Source organism: Leuresthes tenuis, unplaced genomic scaffold (genome assembly GCF_036924035.1).
Source record: "Leuresthes tenuis unplaced genomic scaffold, fLeuTen1.0.hap1 SCAF_24, whole genome shotgun sequence".
NCBI classification, from domain to species: Eukaryota; Metazoa; Chordata; class Actinopteri; order Atheriniformes; family Atherinopsidae; genus Leuresthes; species Leuresthes tenuis.
Window position 1 is genome coordinate 3927659 of NW_027325378.1, and position 20479 is coordinate 3948137.

Genomic DNA, 20479 nt, shown 5'->3' on the forward strand with positions numbered 1-20479 from the left:
ACACCATTTCAAATATTACCATTTACTCACTTAGGGCTAATGCTCTTATCTGAGCACCAGTGCCTTTATTTTGTGGCTCCCAATGAGTAGAGAGCGCGAGCGGTTGTGTGTGCTGTTTCGCCTTTTTTGCACAGCTGAAAATCTTTCAGACTGTGGCTTACTTTCAGAATAGTTCAGTTTTTACAGTCACCCAATCATATGGGCTGAAACTGTCACCGTGGTAACCACTAAAAACAGAAATTACGAGCTGGAGGTTCTGACATCTCTGACAGAAATATCTGAACAAAAAAAAGCCCATTTGTATGAGCAGATCAGCTAAATGCTAAATGTCAAAGTGCCGAACAAACCTATAATAAGAATCAGGCACCTTCTAATAATAGCTCCTACACATTGTTGTGTTGGATTGTGTTGATTTTGGATTGTGTCGCACGCCACAGCTGCCTGATTCAGATGAGACGAGCTAATTTAGTTGTCAGGATGAAAGGAAGTGTCCTCTATTAACTTTATATGGGCAAATAGGCCTAAAATGACATCATGCATAGGGGTAAGCTAATGCTGAAACAGGAAAAGGGGAGACGTGCTCAATCGTCTTCATGTTGTTATCAAAGAAATTTTAAAAAGCGCTTTCTTGGTAAAACTTTTACCCACTGCAGCAAACAATATCCATTTTCCAATTATTTTAAGCATGTATCTCTTAGTTAGCAAGTCAAAATTGTATTTATTAGCTAATAGGTTCAGCTATTAACTCATAGGTTTAAAATGTAAACTGAGTGCTTATTCCTTGTATTTTAAGGAAATTTTGCAGCATCTGTAGTAGATTTAAATTGGTTACAGGTTTAGTTTTTTCTCCACTCTTTTGTATTACTTCTTAGCAGCATGTGTGTCTTTATGTGGCGAATAAACATGTGAGGACCCATATGGTTTGGTCCGCAGGTTTCCATAATTGTCCTGTGTTAATTGCCCGTGTGCCTTTGCTTGGGTGGGTTTAATGCAGGATCATTTCATGACTAATTCATAAAATGCCAAATGGGTCCAATTCATGTCGCTTATTTTAAGCCCACGAACACATTTCCCATATTTCTGTTATAGCACACGTATGGAGCCTACCTTAATTGGCCCGTGTGATTGACCCAAGTGGGCCCCAGATGAAGGAGCCAATTTAGGCCCACATCTATCCAGAACCCATGAACCCGAGCACCGTCAAGATGGACAATTAACACTGGGCCAACACTGAGTCTGTTCACAAAGTGCCCATTTTTCATCACATTCATTATCCACAAAGGCCCCATGTGATGCACTAATTCACTCAATGTCCTTTGACCATTTGCTATTTCAGCCTAATTTACAATAAAGAATCATTTTCAGAATACTGTTCAAGCATGCATCATTTAGCTTTTTAATCCTTGTTTTTATTTTCAAACACTTATCCTGTGTTTCTTGCTTGAAATTTGATACTTTAAACAATCTAAACTATCGATTAGCTAAGAATGCTAAACGTTTTTGTCATTGCTTTAAGCTACTTTCAGTTGTTTATCGGTCAGGCAACGATATTAAATGTTTACTCCTCTTATCAAACAAACAATTACAACTTATTTGCTTATTTCAAACATTTCAACTGTTGTCTGTTGTTACTTTTAGCATTTAAGATGAGCAGTTTATCGACTTCTTCCACCCATCTGTTACCATCACCTTCCTACCACAGCGTCTCCTTGAAAGTTCAAAACCTCACTGAAAAACTACCTTGACTAACAGCACAATGTGCTTCTTAAAAGTCTGACGCCCTTGTTGTTCTGCTTAGTTCTTATTCCTTTTAGATGTGCTGTTCTTGTAGATAATATTCAAGTTGGACTATTAACTGCGTTGGCACCGCTCTAGTCCCAGAGGGATCTATTCTTGTCAAAGTGGATGATCTGAAGATATCATTTCAGACTGTAAAAGATGGTTCACATCAATCTTTCAAGAGGCAATTATGAGAGAAGTTTGACTTGAGGTGAGAATCCATTGTGGCCGTTGCCTTGTTTACAATGATTTGTGTGTCGTCTTTGCCTGAAAAGGGCTGTCATTTCAAACGGCTTGATAATCGGATGAGGGACGAGGCTAAAGTGAGCACATACAAGGCGACACTTTAGCCGGCAGGGTAGGCATCATCTGTCTGTCTCCCTGTCATGATTGATGTGTATCAGAAAAAGATAAGAGATGTGACAACACTGGCACAAATGACTGCCATTTATCTGTTTGCACCTGAGCCACAGTGTGCTGAAACAGTGCCCACGAGCACAAGATATCAAAAAGCTTTGGGAGAAATATTTTCAGTAATAACATTTTTCTAATCTCAATTTTATCGCTTAACGACAAAGATGATTATTCCAGAAAAATTAAAGCAACACATTTAAATGCAAAGAAAAGTGCCCTAATCCTTCAAAAGCAATCACTGTTGCTTTCAAACTTAATGACTTACCACACAATGTGTTTCATTCATTAAATGACACTTATTAAAGATTCCTACAGAACATGGAAGATTACTCATTAAAAACTACACAAAGCCACGGTGCACAGTTCCTGAATAAATGAATCGTACTTAGTTGCTGTAACATATTCAAAGTCTGGTGAGGGAGATCGAAGGGGGGTCTATTTAGAGCTGGAACCTGATGAATTTCTCATAATCAAACACAATCTTTTAAGGGAAAATGAAAATGTGGGAGATGTCTGCAGGTGTCACTGAAGTGGAGGTGGAGATTTATCAGATTTTTTTAATGCACAATGGGTCATTAATGTGTGATGTTAAAGGTAAATTACAGAGACTATAAAGTGTTAAGCCTTTCTCAACTGAGTCGTGACATATGGCTGCATAAACAAAGTGAGCGTTTAGTAAGACTTTACCAAATGTCGAGTTAGAGCTGTACTGGTAATATGAAAAAGAAAGTACACCCTCTTGCCCTTGGCAGGTAAAGACAACCTTTGGATAAACAGCACATCCCAGATTACACAGAGTCATTTATCATTAAAAAATCAGACGTATATGTCACATGTTTGTATGCTGCTGCAGGTGTTTGGCTGCACTCTTCTTATTAATGTTGCTTCAGTTCATTGAGATTTGCAGGAGTTCCTTTATTCACAGCTCTCTTAAGGTCCTGCCACAGCATTTGAGGTTGACGTCTGGACTTTGCAATGATCCAGTCGGACGTTTGGTTGTAGATCTGCTGCTGTGTTTGGGATCATTGTCCTGTTGATGAGCCAGTTTCAGCCCAGCTTTAGCTGTGGGACAGATGGCCTCACATTTGACTCTAGAATACTTTGGTATCCAGAGGAGTTCATGGTGGACTCAATGACTGCAAGGTGCCCAGGTCCTGTGGCTGCAGAACCAGCCCAGATCATCATCCCTCCACCACCGTGCTTGACAGCTGGTATGAGGTGTTTGTGCTGACATGCTGTGTTTGGTTTCCTCCAAACGTGCTGCTGTGCATTATGACCAAACATCTCCACTTTGCTCTGGTCTGTCCAAAGGACATTGTTCCAGAAGTCTTGTGCTTTGTTCAGATGCAGCTTTGCAAACCTAAGCTGTGCTGCCATGTTCTTTTTAGAGAGAAGAGGCTTTCTCCTGCAGCCCTTCCAAACAAGCCATCCTTGTTCAGTCTTTTTCTAACTGTGCTGTCATGAACTTTGACTTTTAACATGCTAACTCAGATGTAGATGTGTGATGACGTAACTTTCCATGCTTTTGCAGTTTCTCTGAGCATTGAACGGTCTTATCTTGGAGCGAACTAGCTTGGACATTCACTCCTGTTAAGACTGAACGCTACCTTCTTTTTTCCATTTGTGAATAATATTTCTCACTGTAAAATGATGAAAATTTGCCCAGCAAACTGGCAAAAACTCAGCTTTTATAGAGGCGCTCACACCTGTTGATGATCAATTAATCAAACAGCGCACGTCTGCTACTTGCCTTCGGAATCCCTATGGAAGGAGTTACAGATCATTGTGTTCATGTCTCATATAGGAGCAGAAATTAAGGTTGAATGAGCAAAATCATTTTGTGTTGGGTTTTTAATCAACTCAAAGACTGTCTGTTTTCCTAAATACCAGTGATGAAACAAATGAAACTAACTTATCTAATCTAAACAATTACCTCAATTTACTCTAATGTTCCATTGCTAAACATAACAATTTCACAATATTGAGTAATTTAATTATTTTCAAAGTCATATTTTTCAATCAGAAAAGTTGTAAAAATGAGATAAACTTGTGTAGTGTAACATATCTGAAAGATGCGAGCAGTTGTTTCACTTCCACTTTCAGTGAATATGGTTTAACTTCCAGCCAAGCACAGTTTTACCACAGTCAGAGGGTTAGTTGCTGTTTGCTGCAGCCACCGCAGGAGAAGAAGCTCAGCGATGGTAAGTTGCACTTCCCCGTGTCAGTGTAATCATGAACAAACAGGAAAGCATATATACATATGCAAAAGATATGTGTTTGGTTTCTTTACTGAACAAACGTTGTTGTCATCTGGTTTCTGTGAACTGGGCTGATGTAAGATGCTGTGCACACAAACGTTTCCTCCTCAGCCAAAGACTGCAGCTCTCACAGCTGCATGGCTCGCCTCGTTCTCATCCCTTTGCTTTAAACTGAGCAAAGGCTCCTGGGAGACCAAATGTACGAGCGCAAATCGAGAAAAGTGGACAAATTTCTGACTGTCAATCGCAGCCGCACTTGAAAATCAACAAGTCCCTTCAGCATTTAATTTCTTCTCACTGCAATCCTTCGCTAATGTCATTACAATCCCTCCAGCCAGCTCACAACTGTTATAGGTCGCTCGAAGTAAATGGCTCAGTTACTTTAATCATAGTGAGCTGCACACTTTCCTCTGAAATCCCAGGCAGTGGGATAACGCTTGTCAATAAAACAATCATCTTTATCTAAGAAAACATGCCTTTTCAGACTAGCATAAAATAATGAGCGACGAGGGACGCTGTCGCAGAGCACTGAGGGTAAACACAGCTGCCTTTCTCTCCTAAATGGCAAAGTGAAACAAGTCATCTGTTTCAATCTTTATTTTTTTAACTAAATCCACTGAGAAGTTATACTTCTATGTTTGTGCTGTGGATTCACCCATCTGCTCTGTTTATCTCTTATGGCCTTTCCCACCTATCTCCTCTCTGATGCTTCTTCACACGCCATGTAACCCAATTAAAGAACACCAACCAATGCTGCGGAGCCTCACGCAGTCATATCTATGAACCTTGTTTACTGAGTTACATCAGATAGGTGACTTCAATCCTGCAAAGTTCCCTAAATACTAGCTAGATGCAAACAAAGCAAAAGTTTTATGTTCTCTGCTTCATAGGAACCGAGCATGCATGTCTAAACTTAAAAAGAGGCATCTTTAAACAGTCAGGGGAAGTACAGCTGAGGAGCAAGCTGGGTAATGGTTGGATTATCATAACAGCTGCCAAAGGTGGCTCCTAAATGGTTAAATAAAAAGATGTGAAGTTTGTGCAGCCAGCAGTGAAGCAAATGGATGTTCCCACTAAACCACAGATAGGCTTCACACACAATTGATATACTTATTTAATATCAGCTCGGTGCGCTGCAGTTTGAGAAATATTGGCTGTGGTTAATGATGCCATGATTTTTGATTCCAGCAAGCTAAAAATAATAATAATAATATGCCAGCAACATGTTTCTCCTCCTGCCTGGCCAGAAGCAAGCGTACTTTTCATCGAGCGACACTGCTGATCTACAAGGCGATGTCACAAGCCTGTTGTTTGTCTGCTGGGTGCCAGCCCTATAGCTCTCTATCTCTGTTACCCCGTGCGGCGCTGGTGTCATTCCTGGGGAGCGGCGATGATTAAAATCCTTCTGTCGCTGCCGCGGCGCGGCCTCGCATTGCGCCGTGACTCCTTGCCTCCGGTGCGCGCCAGACGCATTGTAGCCACGCATTCATCTAGCTGTCTCCACACCACTGGCGGCAGACGGGTGGGCCACGCTCCCTGCTAAAGCCCGGATACTTGACATTTGTCTTGTGAGGAGGAAATAAGGCTTTGGAGGAGCCCTCTGGCTCTGCATGCAACTGCGAGATCTCCTGATGAAGGTGAAGAACACTTAAACATGAAGGCTGCAGAGTGTGATTTGCGGAGCCCTCGGGCGGTCCACTTACAAAGAATAGATCCCATAACACAGAAAAACAAGCCATACAAACAGGGAATAAAACCTGCAGCCCAGGTAGTTTATTACTGTCTGACATTCAAGCATCATGCTTTAATCACAAGTCACTATAGCGACCCAGGGATCCGCAAGTGTGAAAGAGCCCCATGCTATGATGGCACAAAAAATAATAATGTTGCAGAAGCACAGGATCCACACGTTTGTATTGTTAATTAGAGAGGAAATGTGTTTGTCTAGCACACAATCAAATGTGCCTGCTGTTTGGGATCACAATTAAAAAGATTGCTCCTCCCACTCTGTATTACCTGCCTGAACAGCAGGAGGCAGACAGATATATATCCAGCCTTCAGCTGTAATATTCTCGATTTAGTGGAGTCGCCATAGCAACAAAGCCACAACGACACGCACACACTTTTAAAAGTGGAGGGTCAAGAGAGGCACACACGGTTCTAAGAAAAACATATTAATATCTTAATCACTGCCTGATCAAAGCAATCCCATCCTCTCCTCTCCTAACCCTCACAGCTACAGAGTACACAAGGATTGGACATGGCCTTTTCCTTTTATTTGAGCGATCTCGGTTTAATTAGACTCTTAGTCTGAGAAAAGACAAAGCTCAGTCCATCCAGACTCCCTCATCCTGAGTGCCTGTCAAATTCAGATGTCATACCCGTGTCGTTTTGAGAGGCATGCCGTGTCACATCTTAAATAGCCCTCTCAGAAAGTAATTGATCCTCTCATTTGGACACCTGGCATTCCCTGCACACTAAATATTTCTCTTGTCATGCCAGCTATTGGGGTTTGTGAGCATGCATGCATGCTTAGCAGTGCTAATATGCATGAATAATTGTCTCTGAAGGACTTTCCATATTGCCAAGGTGTATGGGGCTGGAGGCAGCTGCTTAAACCTCCTTGTTCCTGTCATCAATTAGAACACAGTCCTTGACAGCATTACCATTTCAGCTTCACCTTCAGACCAAACTACAAGCAATCAGTCAAGATATATTACAAAGCACAGTCTTAACTGAGCACCTTTAGGCACAATAACGTATGTATTTTGCTGGTATTGCGCACTGCCTCGAAGTTATTGGAGCTATTTGGGATTAAGTACTTTTCCCAAGGGCACCTCGGAGATTCAATTTGGAATTAGGAACCAAAGTAAAGAGACTTGTAAGATGCAAGAAAGCCAGGATGCTATCCACCTAACGTCGGCTCACACGCATCCCTCCCCTGACCATTAGCCCTCTATCATTTAATCGCTAGTGCAGTATTGCAGTGTACAGCTCAGAGTGTATTTCAGCTCCGGCACTTTGTCAAAGTCAGTCGGCGCTATGGTCCAGGCGTGCTCTGCAAATGGGACTAATTAGAAACGTACAGAGACAGAGGCGCAACGCTCATTACACAACACTCAATCCTGGACTGCTGACTAAAAGCTGGTGTCTCAGCCCCACAGTGTATTCTGCAGGATGCATTTATTGACTTTATGTTAGCGACTCAACGGTTAACAGAAACTATGTGGCCCTTTTCAAAGGCGCTTTGAACAGAGCACAGGATTTAATATCTCTAGAGTGTAATCCCGAAACACTGAGGCATGGAATGAACTGTCATTAGAAAAGTTGAATACAGCTGTCACTTGCACAGATTGTCTCTGCAACGAGCTTTTTCTTTTTAATTTTCCTTTTTAGCTACTTGTTAACACCAAGGTCTTCTGTGCTGTTGTATTGGACTGTTATCAGCTGATCATCCCTCTCCTCCCCCTAATGCTAAGACTAATTACACTATCAATTTCATGGCTGACTGCCTTTTACTCCTCCCAACTTTCATTACAGTGAGGTATAACTTTTGCTAACAGCCACCGAAGCAACAAGTGGTAATCAGCAAAAATGCTGAATGCTTTAATTAGTGTGTATCAGTAGCAGAATTACAGCAGAGCCATCGAGTAAGTGAATTTAAACCCTGCTTACACATCAGCACACATCACGACTGATCTGATCACCGGGCGACAGCTCTAAGCATAGGTGGGAACGCGATGATTTTGAAGCTGGCCTTTTTTTAACAGTTCAAACATGAAAGTCGAAACACACGAAACATCATTCAAATGAAACCTGCTGTGTTGTATTTAGCAGAAACAAAAGCGACTGCGAGTGCAGTTTACCCAGTGGGTCTTTCTCTGTTTGACCCGCATGTTTAGAGCCAAGTCTCACCTTTAGCTGATCCACAAAACGGGTGTTTAGATGGAGCATAGCAGAAGTTAACGTGCACCAACAGAGGGAGGGCAAATGTGTTGTTTCAAGTTACAAGGCACACACTGTACAGCCTGCGGATGTATTGCAGGCAGTGAAGTCAGTTTTTACAGTGAGCTGAGTGGTTTCCAGTTCCTCAGGCTTTTTCTTTACGATTCTGCACAGAGACTGACTCAGTATGACAGGTGCAAAGACTTTAAAAGTCTCAGTCTGCATGTTTTTATGTCAGCAGATCTCATTTAAATCATTTCATTTGTTTGAGTTCTTCTCTCATTTCACATCTATTGCCCACCAAAGCCCATTTCTATGACAACATGCTCCTGTAGATGTCTATGTGTAAAAGCACAGCAATGTGACCTTAATCTAAATAAGATCATGGTGCTTGCTAGAGTTGCAGATGGGATAACCCACTGATATTCCCATTCACATACATTGTTTGCACCCATCCAGTCTTAATAACACCCATATCCCTCAAAACAAAGAGCATTAACCTTCTTGGGTGTCTCCCTTGCCTTCACGCTCTGTTTTTCTCTCCCGTGTTGCCAGATCTTGTGACAGAAACAAGCAACCTGATCTATGAAAACAAGCGACTGTCACTGTTTGTGGTGCAGTGAGGACAAAGTACACGTGATGCTCTTTTTCTTCCAGCATTGTTCGTGCACCTGACTGCACTCCCCCGATGCTGCCGCTGAAAACTCAATGCACACTTTAGTTTAGCCATCAGCGGATTACGACCTTTGCACGAAAGCTCCAGATAATCAGGCAGCAAACCTAACTCCTGTAACTGTTGGAACTTGGTATCATAAAGATATCAAAATGAGAAAACAGTTGAAAGTTTGTAAAAAGGATAAAAAGGCTTTAAGATGAGATGTGAGTTAGTTTGTTGACTTGTGGGGTGTTTTATCCTGAGAAAGTGCAACAGCAATCCTCGCAACATCTTTATATCCGGCTCATTAGCCACTGCCCTGCCGAGGCTGAGCTACTTCATGCAAAGCACACGAAATATGGACCATCCCATAATATTAGGCTTCATCCTCTGCTTCAAGAGCAACACATACACACATTACTGCGATTTTATGAATGTAGTTCCAATTTATGAACTGGTGAAAGGCACTGCAATGCAGAGATTTATGTTGCTTATTTTTCACACTCAGGCAGACACAGAAATAAGTGGGATGCTCAACAAAACAAACTCCTCTGTGACCTGCAAGGTTCACGTGGACGTCCAATAAGGCTAACCACTGGAGGAGACAAGCGCATTCAAGAAAAATAAACGTACGTTACAAGAAAGGAAATAACTTCCTACTGTGCTGGCATAATGGATGTGGTGTCAAAGGAGGAGAAGAGGCTGTGAACAGCTGTGAATCGTGCTCAGTAGCACAGAATTCCTATGCTGTTTTTCGCTTTCTGGAGACCTCCAGCTAATGAAGCCTCCCACTGAACCTTTCACTTCTCCATGTGAACATGTTTTTTGGGAACATTTACGTGTTTTATATCCTCTGAATGAAAAAGTTTCTCACTGGTTCTCTTTAAGCTCCAGCAGTTCCTGAGGGACCTCTCTGGTGCTGTGAGTTCTTCAACTTGCTCAGAAGCTAAAACTTCTGTGGGCTAATTAATGTGTTAATATGCTGTGATCACCCTCCTCTTGAGTTCATACTTCACTTGTTTGTTCAGTACCTTTTAAAGCCATAAACACAGCTGGTAATAAAGCAGCTGAGGGCTGATCAGGTTATTTGTCAACCTTTAAGCCACAAAGTAGTTGATATTCTGAATAAATCGTCCTAATTTAAGCTCTTTATTGACTGCAGACACACCTATGTCTACATGCAACTAATTCATCAAATTCCCCTGATTTATTAGACTTCCACAAATAAACCAACACAAAGTGCTGCTTTAAAAACCACTTGATACCAACAAAAGGCACAAATAAAAGCTTTTACAGCTTTAAAAGTGTACTCATCTGCATTAACTGATTTATATGGCTGCTTTGACAAAGCCCAGTAAGAGATTTCAGCATGGACATATAATAGAGATTGATATGATATTGATTAGGCCCTGAACTTGTAATATTTGTTTATTATTTTTGACCTTGTGAGTCCAAATCTTGACCGTCGGTTGCTAAATGCTTCACTATGTTTACCAGCCAGAAGCCTTGATGGCAAACACTGTTTGGGCCAAACATGGCTCACATCTGCAGTTTACTTTGGCCTTGAATGATGGTGTTCATACAGCCAAATTCAGCCACATTTCCACAGACATGCCCCAAACATACATTTTCTTTGGACCTTTAGGCCATATAAAACTTGCCTGTGCCATAAATGAGCTGCAAGTGTCAACTTTAGCCCAGTTTAGACCCATCTACAGGCCTAATTGGGAGCTAACTCTAGTTCGAGGTGAAAAGCTGCAAACATGATGCAGAATTTGTCTTTTTTTGCTGAGTAACTATTTTAGAATGAAAAGAGAGACAGAATAGCAACTCCCAAATTTCATCAATAAATCACATTTACTTTACTGCTGCAGTTAACTTGTGTGACCACTAATTTATTTAGGGAGGAAAACTATGATGCAAACTAGTCCCCTTATTCTTTCCCTTTTTAACCAAATGTTTTACAGGATTGAGCATGAAAAGTAGCAGCTGAGAGTATAGAAAACACAGTAAATTCTCACATTCTGTTGGACAATGGCAGGTTTTATTAACCTGTCAAACAAGAGCACACACAAACACACACTTGCAGCTAAATGTGCACCCAGATACAGCCTCTGGGCCCCTGCCAGCACCACGGCTCATTGCTGCACATCCCTGGCCGACCACAACTTGGCTCTGTTTTCATTCAGGCAGAAGGTGATCGGATCTCTCGACTATAAGATGCAATATTGATGTCAGACTTTAATAGCATGGATGGCTGTCAGAGGAGCGTGACTTCAGGTGAGACGAGATGCGAGGAAGCATGAAGAAATGTTCACTTTCACTCAAATAGAACAATCATTTTGATTATCACTTGTGATTATTGTATTTCTCACTGAACAGCTAACGAGAAGCAGGTGTAATTGGGAGAAATATTATGAAGCGCTCACTTGGTTACCTTCATCTTCTTTAAGTTATCTTTCAACAACGACTACCTCGGGGAAATAAAATACCTTGCTAGAAAAAGAAACAAAAACTGCTTGTTTCCTGTTGTGTCATCATCTTTGAACACTGAAACCTCTTTTTTTTTCACAAATTTGCAGCCTCCTGTACTTTTTGTGTCCATTTGTGGTTCATGTATTTGATTTTCTGTGAAGAATCTCAGCAGCTCTCTTCACTGAATAATGTATCCAAAAATACCAGCAGCTTAACTGACTGGTGATCCAGCAGAAATATCTGAAACTGGCAGAGCACTGATGAAAATATAACCACTCGCCTCTGGCTCTTCAACGCTCTCTAACAAAGTTTGTGAGAACACTCGCACCCACTGATGACTCTTGAATGAGATTTCATTAGATCAATATCAATTAGGGTGAGAGCAGACATTTACATAAATGATGTTCAAACGGCATGTCTGTCCCATAAAGTCCCCATTATTCTCATATCATGTTTTTTAGACTCTCAGCTCAATGACCAGAGCCCGTACTTTCACAGCCTCAGCTGAGGAGTTTCATTAAGCTAAGTGGATTCTTTGAATCCCGAAGGTTGATATTTGGAAAGCTTTAATGGGATATGATTGCTTGCTTTAAGTGGACTGTGTTCCTCCACAGTCGAGCTTGATGATCAGCAGGGTTGAGTCTGTATGTAAGTACATTTGCAAATGAACACGCTGCAGACGGTAAGTGAAACGATGTGTGTTAGCTTACCTACGTTTTAGGTTTTATTCAGCTGTCAGTGTGTCGAGGTGTTTGTTGTATCACTTCTGATAAAAGGGCCACTATGTTGACTTTAGAGAACTTTTTAAATAAGTAGATAATGAAAAGCATAATTGTTATTCTAATCTCATTTGATCTAGTATGACCGTTAGGTTATGGTGGCAAGTGTTAGCAATCTTTAAATTATCCATCAATTTGTCCGCTGCTTATTCTGTGCTTGGATGCCCGAGCAGAAGATCCCCAAACCTCCTTTTCCCCAGTCGCCTCCTTCAGCCCGTCAGAGGAATACCTTGGCGCTTCCAGACCAGTTTGGAGATATACAGTAATGCCTCCTGTTCCTGTCTGCCTTAAGACCTCCTTCTGGTGGGACATGAAACAGCTTCCCCCTGGGAGAGGTCTGAAGGTCATCCTCACCAGATGCCTGAACCACCTATGATAATGTGGTATAGCAGCAACTCTGCTCTGAGAACCTACCAGATGACCGAGCTGGTCACGCTATTTCTTTTTGGTTAATTTCAGCCGCTTGTATCTGCAGTCTTATTCTTTCAGTCACCACCCACAGCTTATCCCTATAGTTAAGAGTTGGAACGTAGCATTTCTAGTAAATTGACAGCTTTATCTTTTGGTTAAGCTTTCTCTTCACAAAGACAGACTAGTACAATGTCTGCAGATGTTGCACCTATGCATCTGTCAGTGTCCTGTTCTGTTTGAGCCCCACTAGCTAATGACATCCTGAGAGACTCAAACTCCACTTGAGGCAGACACCTGATCCCAACCCAGAGTGAACAATCCACCCCTTTTCCATTTGCAGTCCATGCCATCAGACATGGAGGGTTTAATCCCATCCTGGATGTTTCCCACTCAACTGCAAACTGCCCCAGTGCATGCTGGAGGTCTCCATTCTATGAGACCTATGGGACCGCTAAAGGAAAAACTAAAGGAAAATGGGCTGAGGCAAAGTGGAGAACTGTTCTATGGTCGGATGAATTGAAAATTTGAAAGAATTTAAATTATTTTTGTTAATCACAGCGTGCTCTGGACCACAGAGGAGAGCGATCATCCAGCTTGTTATGAGAGCTCAGTCCAAAAACCTGCATCTCTGTTGGTTTGGGGATCCATTAGTGCCTCTGGAACTGGAAACTTGCACATCTGGAAAGGCACCATCAGTGCTAAAAGGTATATACAGGTTTTAAGGCAGGAATTTCCACATCTGGTCCTACGCTGTCCTGCAGGTGTGAGACGTTTCCCTGCTCCGACACACCTGATTCAGATCAATGCATCATTCGCAGGCTTGTGCAGAACTTAACAATCTTTCGAAGGGATCCATTTCATCTGAATCTGGTGATATTGCCTTTTCAAGCTGAACTGGCTTCAAATCAATGTGCATCAAATGCAAACTGCTGGGATGAAGTAACACCTACCTGTTTTTGGCTCCACGGAAAAGTACGGCTGACCATGAATGATGCTGTAGACCACCCGGGCACTGTTCCCATATGTTGGGTCATCTGCATCTGTGGCTGCCACTTGTACTACCATGGTTCCTGTGGGCAGACACCTCTCATTAGTTTCCAAGACAACATCCAGAAACCAAGTCAAACAGAGCTAAATGTGGAAATGGTCATATCAACAGAACGTGTGACCAATTCTACTTGAAAAGGGATGAAAGGGAGCGATAAAAATGCAACTTCTGAGACACAAAAAAACTGTATCAGTCATTGTATTCATGCTTTCTTCTTTTATTGAAACTGGTGTTTAGCTTTGTATTTAATTTTTTTATGAAATTTGTTTGAGTGAGCTTAAAGCAGTTTTCCACAGACATGTTAAGCGGAACCAGAAGATCTGACATGCACCGTGTGACTCTTAGCCTCAAAGGCTGCTGAACAAACAAAGCTTTCTGTTGTTGCTATAACTCACAGAGAGACTGAAGCAGGATAAAAGTCTAATTCTGGGCCTTTAGAGCTCATGCCATCATCATTATTAGCCATTTGCTTCATGCAGTTCAGTTATCAACACCCTTTCTAGTAAATTCATTGAATCTGCAGCTCATCTCTGTATCTAAAGTCACTTTTACCGAACAAAGACAACAAAGCTAAATCTCTTTATATTTCTGGAAATAATCTGAAAACTGCAACTCTGTGGTATCAAGAGTTTACTTTGTCCTTCAGCAACGTCACAGGAAGACTACATCTTTTCATCTTGTACTTATTGGGGCTGAATTAAACTCTATTAAGAGTCTCATGTCATAAAGTCATGTAAAAAGACACATTTGTATGTCTGAAAAAGATCTATAGCTCTAGCTTCCACAGATGGCAACCCATCACGTTACATATTTAGGGTCTAAAGCTGGAGAATATGTATTCTTCTGCAGGATGGAAATCGTAACAATGAAGACAGATTATATCTCCAGGCAAAAACGCAAGTTTAAAAGCCTGCAGCATAAACATCTGAAAGAGTGTTCAGGATGCTCTGTCAAATTCTCGTCTTAGTTCACAGTCTGACAGATACTGTTGTTTAATAAAGTGAGTCCAACCTTTCCTGAAAGAGTGAAAACAGACTTTGATTTGATCAAAATAGCTTTATCCATCGCACTTTTAGCCTGGGGTCATATGAAAGAGAAGCCATTAATGCCGTTAAATAATTCTAAACCTGAAAATTATAGCAACTTTCTGGTCCATTGTATTTAATATCATAGCCTCAGACCTTTTTCATTAATTTCAAAGACCAACAAATCAAACCAAAGCTAATTCCAAAAGCACTTTATTGACTTTATTGAGTTTAAGGTATGTATAACTCCCATCAGTCGTGTGATGGACAGGCGACCTGTATCCTGCCTCTAACCCGATGGCAGCTGAAATAGGCACCAAATTATGCTGAAGTTAAAGTCTCCAGTGAAAATCAGTGACAACAAGCGGTTTGCATCCAGATGCATTTATTACTGCATTCTTTATAGTCAAATATATTTGCCATGTGTATCTTGTAAAGCCATGTAAAAAAGTTACACAAATCTCACAAATGTATTCTTTTCATAACCAGAATTTAATCAGGAATCTTTAGAAGAAGTAGTTCTGCCGGCGGATGAATACGAGACGGAGCAACGTTCAAGGAAACAAATGGGGCAGAGCCTTTGAAAACCAGTCAGCAGCCATCCAACACCGACCCGTTATTTGTAGGCGCAAATCGAAAAGTGGTGTTGCCAGATCTTGTGTGAGAAATAAGCAAAAAGATCTTACAATTATTTGCATTCAATCATAGATCACCAAAAAAAAAGGGGAATGAGAAAATAACTGAATGAAAATATCTTTGGAGGTGTTTGAAAGTTCATTGAGTGAAGGAAGGAAAGAGTTTTCAAACCTAAATAAGTGAGAAAAATTCCAGCTCAACTTAAGTTAAGGTAACCTTCACAAGAATTTACTTAAAGGGGAACTCTGGTATTTTTAAACCAAGACCTTATTTTTGGCATGAAATACATTCATCTACTTACCGAGAACAGTTTGGTGAAAGTCGGTGTGTGTAGAAATCCCTCCGTTAGCTTTCCTGTAGCCGCAAGTAGCCACATAACAGCAGCTATGAGCTAACAGAGCTATAGCACACGTTCATTCATTCATTCTTCTTAAAGTATTGGTGAAATAAAGACAGATAATGCCTTATTTAGAGGCTGCATCCTCTAAGCCCCGTTCACTCCGTTATATGGATCTGGAGGAATCTAAATATCTCCCAAAGGACGCCGACTTTTGCCAAACTGTTCTCTGTGAGTAGATAAACTATTTCATGCCAGAAATAAGGTCTAGGTTTTAAAATACCGGAGTTCCCCTTTAAGTACGGTAGTAGAATAGTTTATCAAATGTATGCAGGCTTAACTTGTATACCAGTTATAAGCCAAGTAAGTATTTACTAAGCTTAAAATAAATGTAGTACAGTACAAAGCACAATAGTTGCCCCGAAATACAGTGTAGAGGAAGTAGAGAGCATCAAAAGGTGGAAACAGCAAATGTAGGTGTCATCAGGTCAAACCGACACTTTGCACTGTCATTTAAAAAGTTAAGATACAAAGAATCATTTTGGAGTTTTGTCCACCAAGTGCCCCCCTAAATCCCAAGATATCCACCCCGTCTACAAGAGGAAAATTTGTTCTCAAACTCAACTGTGAACTCTGCTGACAACCGACAACTGTTGTGCACACAGAACAGCGATATCCTCTCCTGCATTTCCTCTCAGGCAGAAGACAGAACATCAAACATGACCTGTGGCGCTCGCCTCTTTAAACGCACCAACTGACGTGCCTCAAGCTGGCAGTTGTGGCTCAGAAGGTGAGGCTAAATCACGTTTGAAGATTTTACAGCAAAAACATAATCAGCAACAATCAGCACCAATCAATTTCAATAGGTCATCCATTACGGTGTAAATGAGCCTCGTTATTCCGACTGGGTTAATTTAATGGGTATAGATTTAATTTTTTTCATTTTAATTTGAGTTATTATGAGAGGGAGAGTCATTTTACGTCAAAGGATTGATATCCATCTGATAACGGGGTGGAAAAGTCATAAAAATGGCTAAATTGCCACAAACAATCATAACGGTTCAGGCGGATCTTTTTATTTTTGCTATTAGACTGTACGTCAGTGTTGGTCTTAAAGCTGACGCCTACAGCAGTCTCACACTCGGTGAAATCATCAACACCAGACATTGTTAAAATAACCTTGAAAAGCACCATTCTCAGTGAGAGTGGCTTTTCCAGTCTGTCACAAGAAAAGCTCGAATATTTCACTCTACCTGGCAAAGCCTGAGCCAGTATTCCAGCATGTGACAGAACGGGCTGTCTTACAAGATGGCGATATTTTACTCTGAAGCAAACATCCCAATAAAAATCTCACTTTCTAACATGAGATGTATTTTACAGGCTTTTACAGAATGAAGTGATCATGGAAATTGAAGATTAGAGTCCTCCATTCTGGCCGTAAAGCAGAATTAACAGGCTCTGGCCCTGGATGTGAACAATATAACAGGGGAAAAAAAGCTTGGGGGAACTGGAGAAGTTATCACCGGGCCGGTTGTGGAAGGACACCTAGATTATATCATCACCTCTTAGTCATGACAGGTTATATTACAGGTAGTTTAAAGCACCAAGGTCAAAGGATGACTGTATGAAAGAGAACCCGGGCGACAGCAGAATCTCTGTTATAGGTTGATAGTTAAAAATCACTTCACACAGGGTGCGGCAGATGAGGTTGTAAATTCATATTTAGTGCAGAATTGCGTTAAGCAAGTAAATTTTTTAGCTGTTTACTGTTGTTTATTTGCTCTGTGAGTCTGACAAACATAGACATAAACAGATGAATATCCTGATTTTTCAACCAATTCTTTCTGCTCCATCAGGCTGTCGTCTGCTGCTTAATTAGCCCCTTCAATATGTGTCCATCTTCACTGATGTGACAGGCCCAATCTTTGCATTTCTTTATTTATTCTATGCACCTGTTTAGTAATACAGGCTTCGTATTCAGTTCTATGTCTTTTGCAAGCAACTGTCATCTGCCAGTAATGAAAATAAATGTGGCGTGCTTAAACTGAACCGGAGACAGGTATTCTTGAGCCACTCGCACATGCGGGCAGCATGCACCTGTCCCTTCCAATACGCATTTGTGATTGCAATCACACGTCGTTAGAGGAATTTGAGTCAGGACGTGACGTAAAGCAACTGTTGTATTAATGTACTGTGGAGCTTTGAGAGCCCAAATGCTTGAATCACTCAGACCGGACATTAAACAACCCTGCCAGCTCCCTCGTACAAACTGTGCATAATGTCCGACTGGCAGCCAGAAAGTGTTTTACGGGGGTGGATACGCTGAGGCCGTTACTCTCGTCAGGATGGAACAGACACTGTAGCTCAGTGCTGTGTTTCCTGCATGACACGTAGCTGCAGGGTACAACGTTAGCTTGTTTTGATCACACTTATTTACATACGCAGGCATGACTGCCATGTTTATGTAACCCTTGATTGATCAAATAAGATCAGGAGCAGTTTCTTATGTTCAGCCGTCTGAACTATTAATAAAAGTCATGACAGTTTCTCATTTAAAGGAGGAAAAATGACAGATATCTTACAGTTTCCTCGTTACTTAAGGCATTTTTCCAGAACAAAGTACAGTACAGTTCGACTCAGTATGGCTCTTTAAAGCTTTGCTTTCAACTGCATCCACGATTCCCTCGGTGATCAGCTGTTTATCATTACAGCATGTGTGAAGCAGCAGTGGCACTGACAAGACACACAACTTCAATGTGTTTGCGCGTTTTTAACTCACTACGGTGCTGAGCTCCGGTCAGCGGAGAAACAAATCAAACTGTGAATCCATACTCGTGGTTAATAAACATGTTCATGTACTCATTACTCATACCAACAAGATGCGATCCATGTGCACAAATGAGATATCCGTGTTGCGAATGCCTCCTTGACCAATCAGTGCTTTGCAGTGTTTCCACATCTCCATAAAGCAGCTCAGCTCGCTTGGAACCTCAGCTGAGGTAGTAAAAAAGTAGAGGTTGGTATCAGTAAGTATTTGCATGGTCAGAGCTGGGCGATAAAACAATAACGATAGCTATCAAGGAATAACTTTTCCTCGATAGAGATATGAAACATGGTCGATATACTTTTCGATAGATTACATTCGTCCATCTTTTGACAGACAATACGAATAGCCAATAACAACGAGAGTTGCGCTGTGCTGAACCAATCACGTCTCTGCTTTATCCAGCGCCGTATGACAAAAAACAGACACCGTGATATTACAAATGCAGTAGCTTATTGTATTGCAAAATACATGCTACCAATAAGAAAAGTGGAAAATAAGGGGTTCAAGTGGTTTCTAAAAGTTATGGACCCGATATATATATCGATATCGACTGATATAAAAAAATATCATGATATGACTTTCTCCCATATCGCCCAGTCCTATGCATGCTACTATCTACAATGGAGAAAAAAAGAAAGCTAGCCATACTGTACCAAACCAAACCATACATAAGTTATTTAGTCCCTTGTTTTGGGGTTGTTTTAATTCACAGGACAAGCTGGGATGCTGTAGGGCGGGCTGTGGAAGTATTGTTTTCAAAGGCGATTTGTATTACATTCAGTTTGTATGAGAGGTTCTATACAATATGAGTATATGAGTAATACACGGGTGGTGGCCGTGACCATCCCTCTTGGCTATGCCCCTGCCAATATGGAATACTGATGAAGTTTCTACTCATGTGACTGCAATAAAGCCAGAAGTAGACACACATCAGAGGTTGTGTTTTGTTCATATCAACACCAAAATCACCACATAAATCCAAGAAAAGGAAAGATAAGACTGTCTCAAGTACACTTTTCTCAGGCAAACCAAACACAGGCATGTGTGACATGCCCACAGATCTCCTGCTTTTGATACTGTTTATATGAACATCTACTCTAGGCATTAATTAGCACTGTGTTTTATCATTTCCATTGAGCAAATGCACCCAATGTCCATTTGAATAGGTGCATCTACATGATCTAATCATCAACAGTGATTTCCAAGATTAAACCTTTAATACAATCAGAAATGTGAAGATTTTAATCGTATGTTTACACGTTTTCTCACTGGACAAGGTAGCAGCTAGTCCCAGAACTATTTGGACACTTCATCAGGGCGAATAGGGTTCATAATGGTGAAACATATTCAAAGGCATCACGAACAGAAGCGCCAGAATAGATCAAGTTACAGCTTAAAAATCCAGGATAGTACTGGAAAACCGTTGTTTGGGCACAACAATCAGCTTGCATTAGAATGACAGGAAGAAGAAAAAATGATCTGCTCTGAGGCATACGACATTATCTGTAAAACATCAGAAGGTGGTATGACGGCACGGGTATGCATGGTTCCTAATGCCACCGTGTCATTATGTCATCACTGGCTATTGATGATCTGACAGAAGACAGAAGCAGCCGGATGAATTCTCAAGTGTATCTGAATAAATTGTCTGCTAACATTTAGGAAAATGCAGCAAATCTGGTTGGGCGTAAATGAAAGCAAGCCATGAGTTTTCAAGGTAAAAAAGTTATACATAATGCGATTTCAGAGTATTGAGAAAAGTGAGGCAGTGAAGGCACTGGGAGTATTTTCTGTATCTAAACAACAGCAGAAAGGAGTCACAAAGAAGAAGATCCATTCTATAGCAATGTCTATAGGTTCCACACCTCAGGCAGTCGTCGCCTGCCTAGA

The 20479-nt window shown here is 41.1% G+C and overlaps 1 protein-coding gene across 1 annotated transcript in view; it reads right to left on the minus strand.

Annotated features, from left to right (window-relative positions):
* LOC140284630 (cadherin-7-like) overlaps nucleotides 1-20479 on the minus strand; it is a 118584-nt gene that overhangs the window by 41089 nt on the left and 57016 nt on the right. The window contains exon 4 of the mRNA XM_072378545.1: nucleotides 13667-13786. Coding sequence (XP_072234646.1) covers nucleotides 13667-13786 — 120 coding nt within the window. The remainder of the gene's footprint in view (nucleotides 1-13666; nucleotides 13787-20479) is intronic.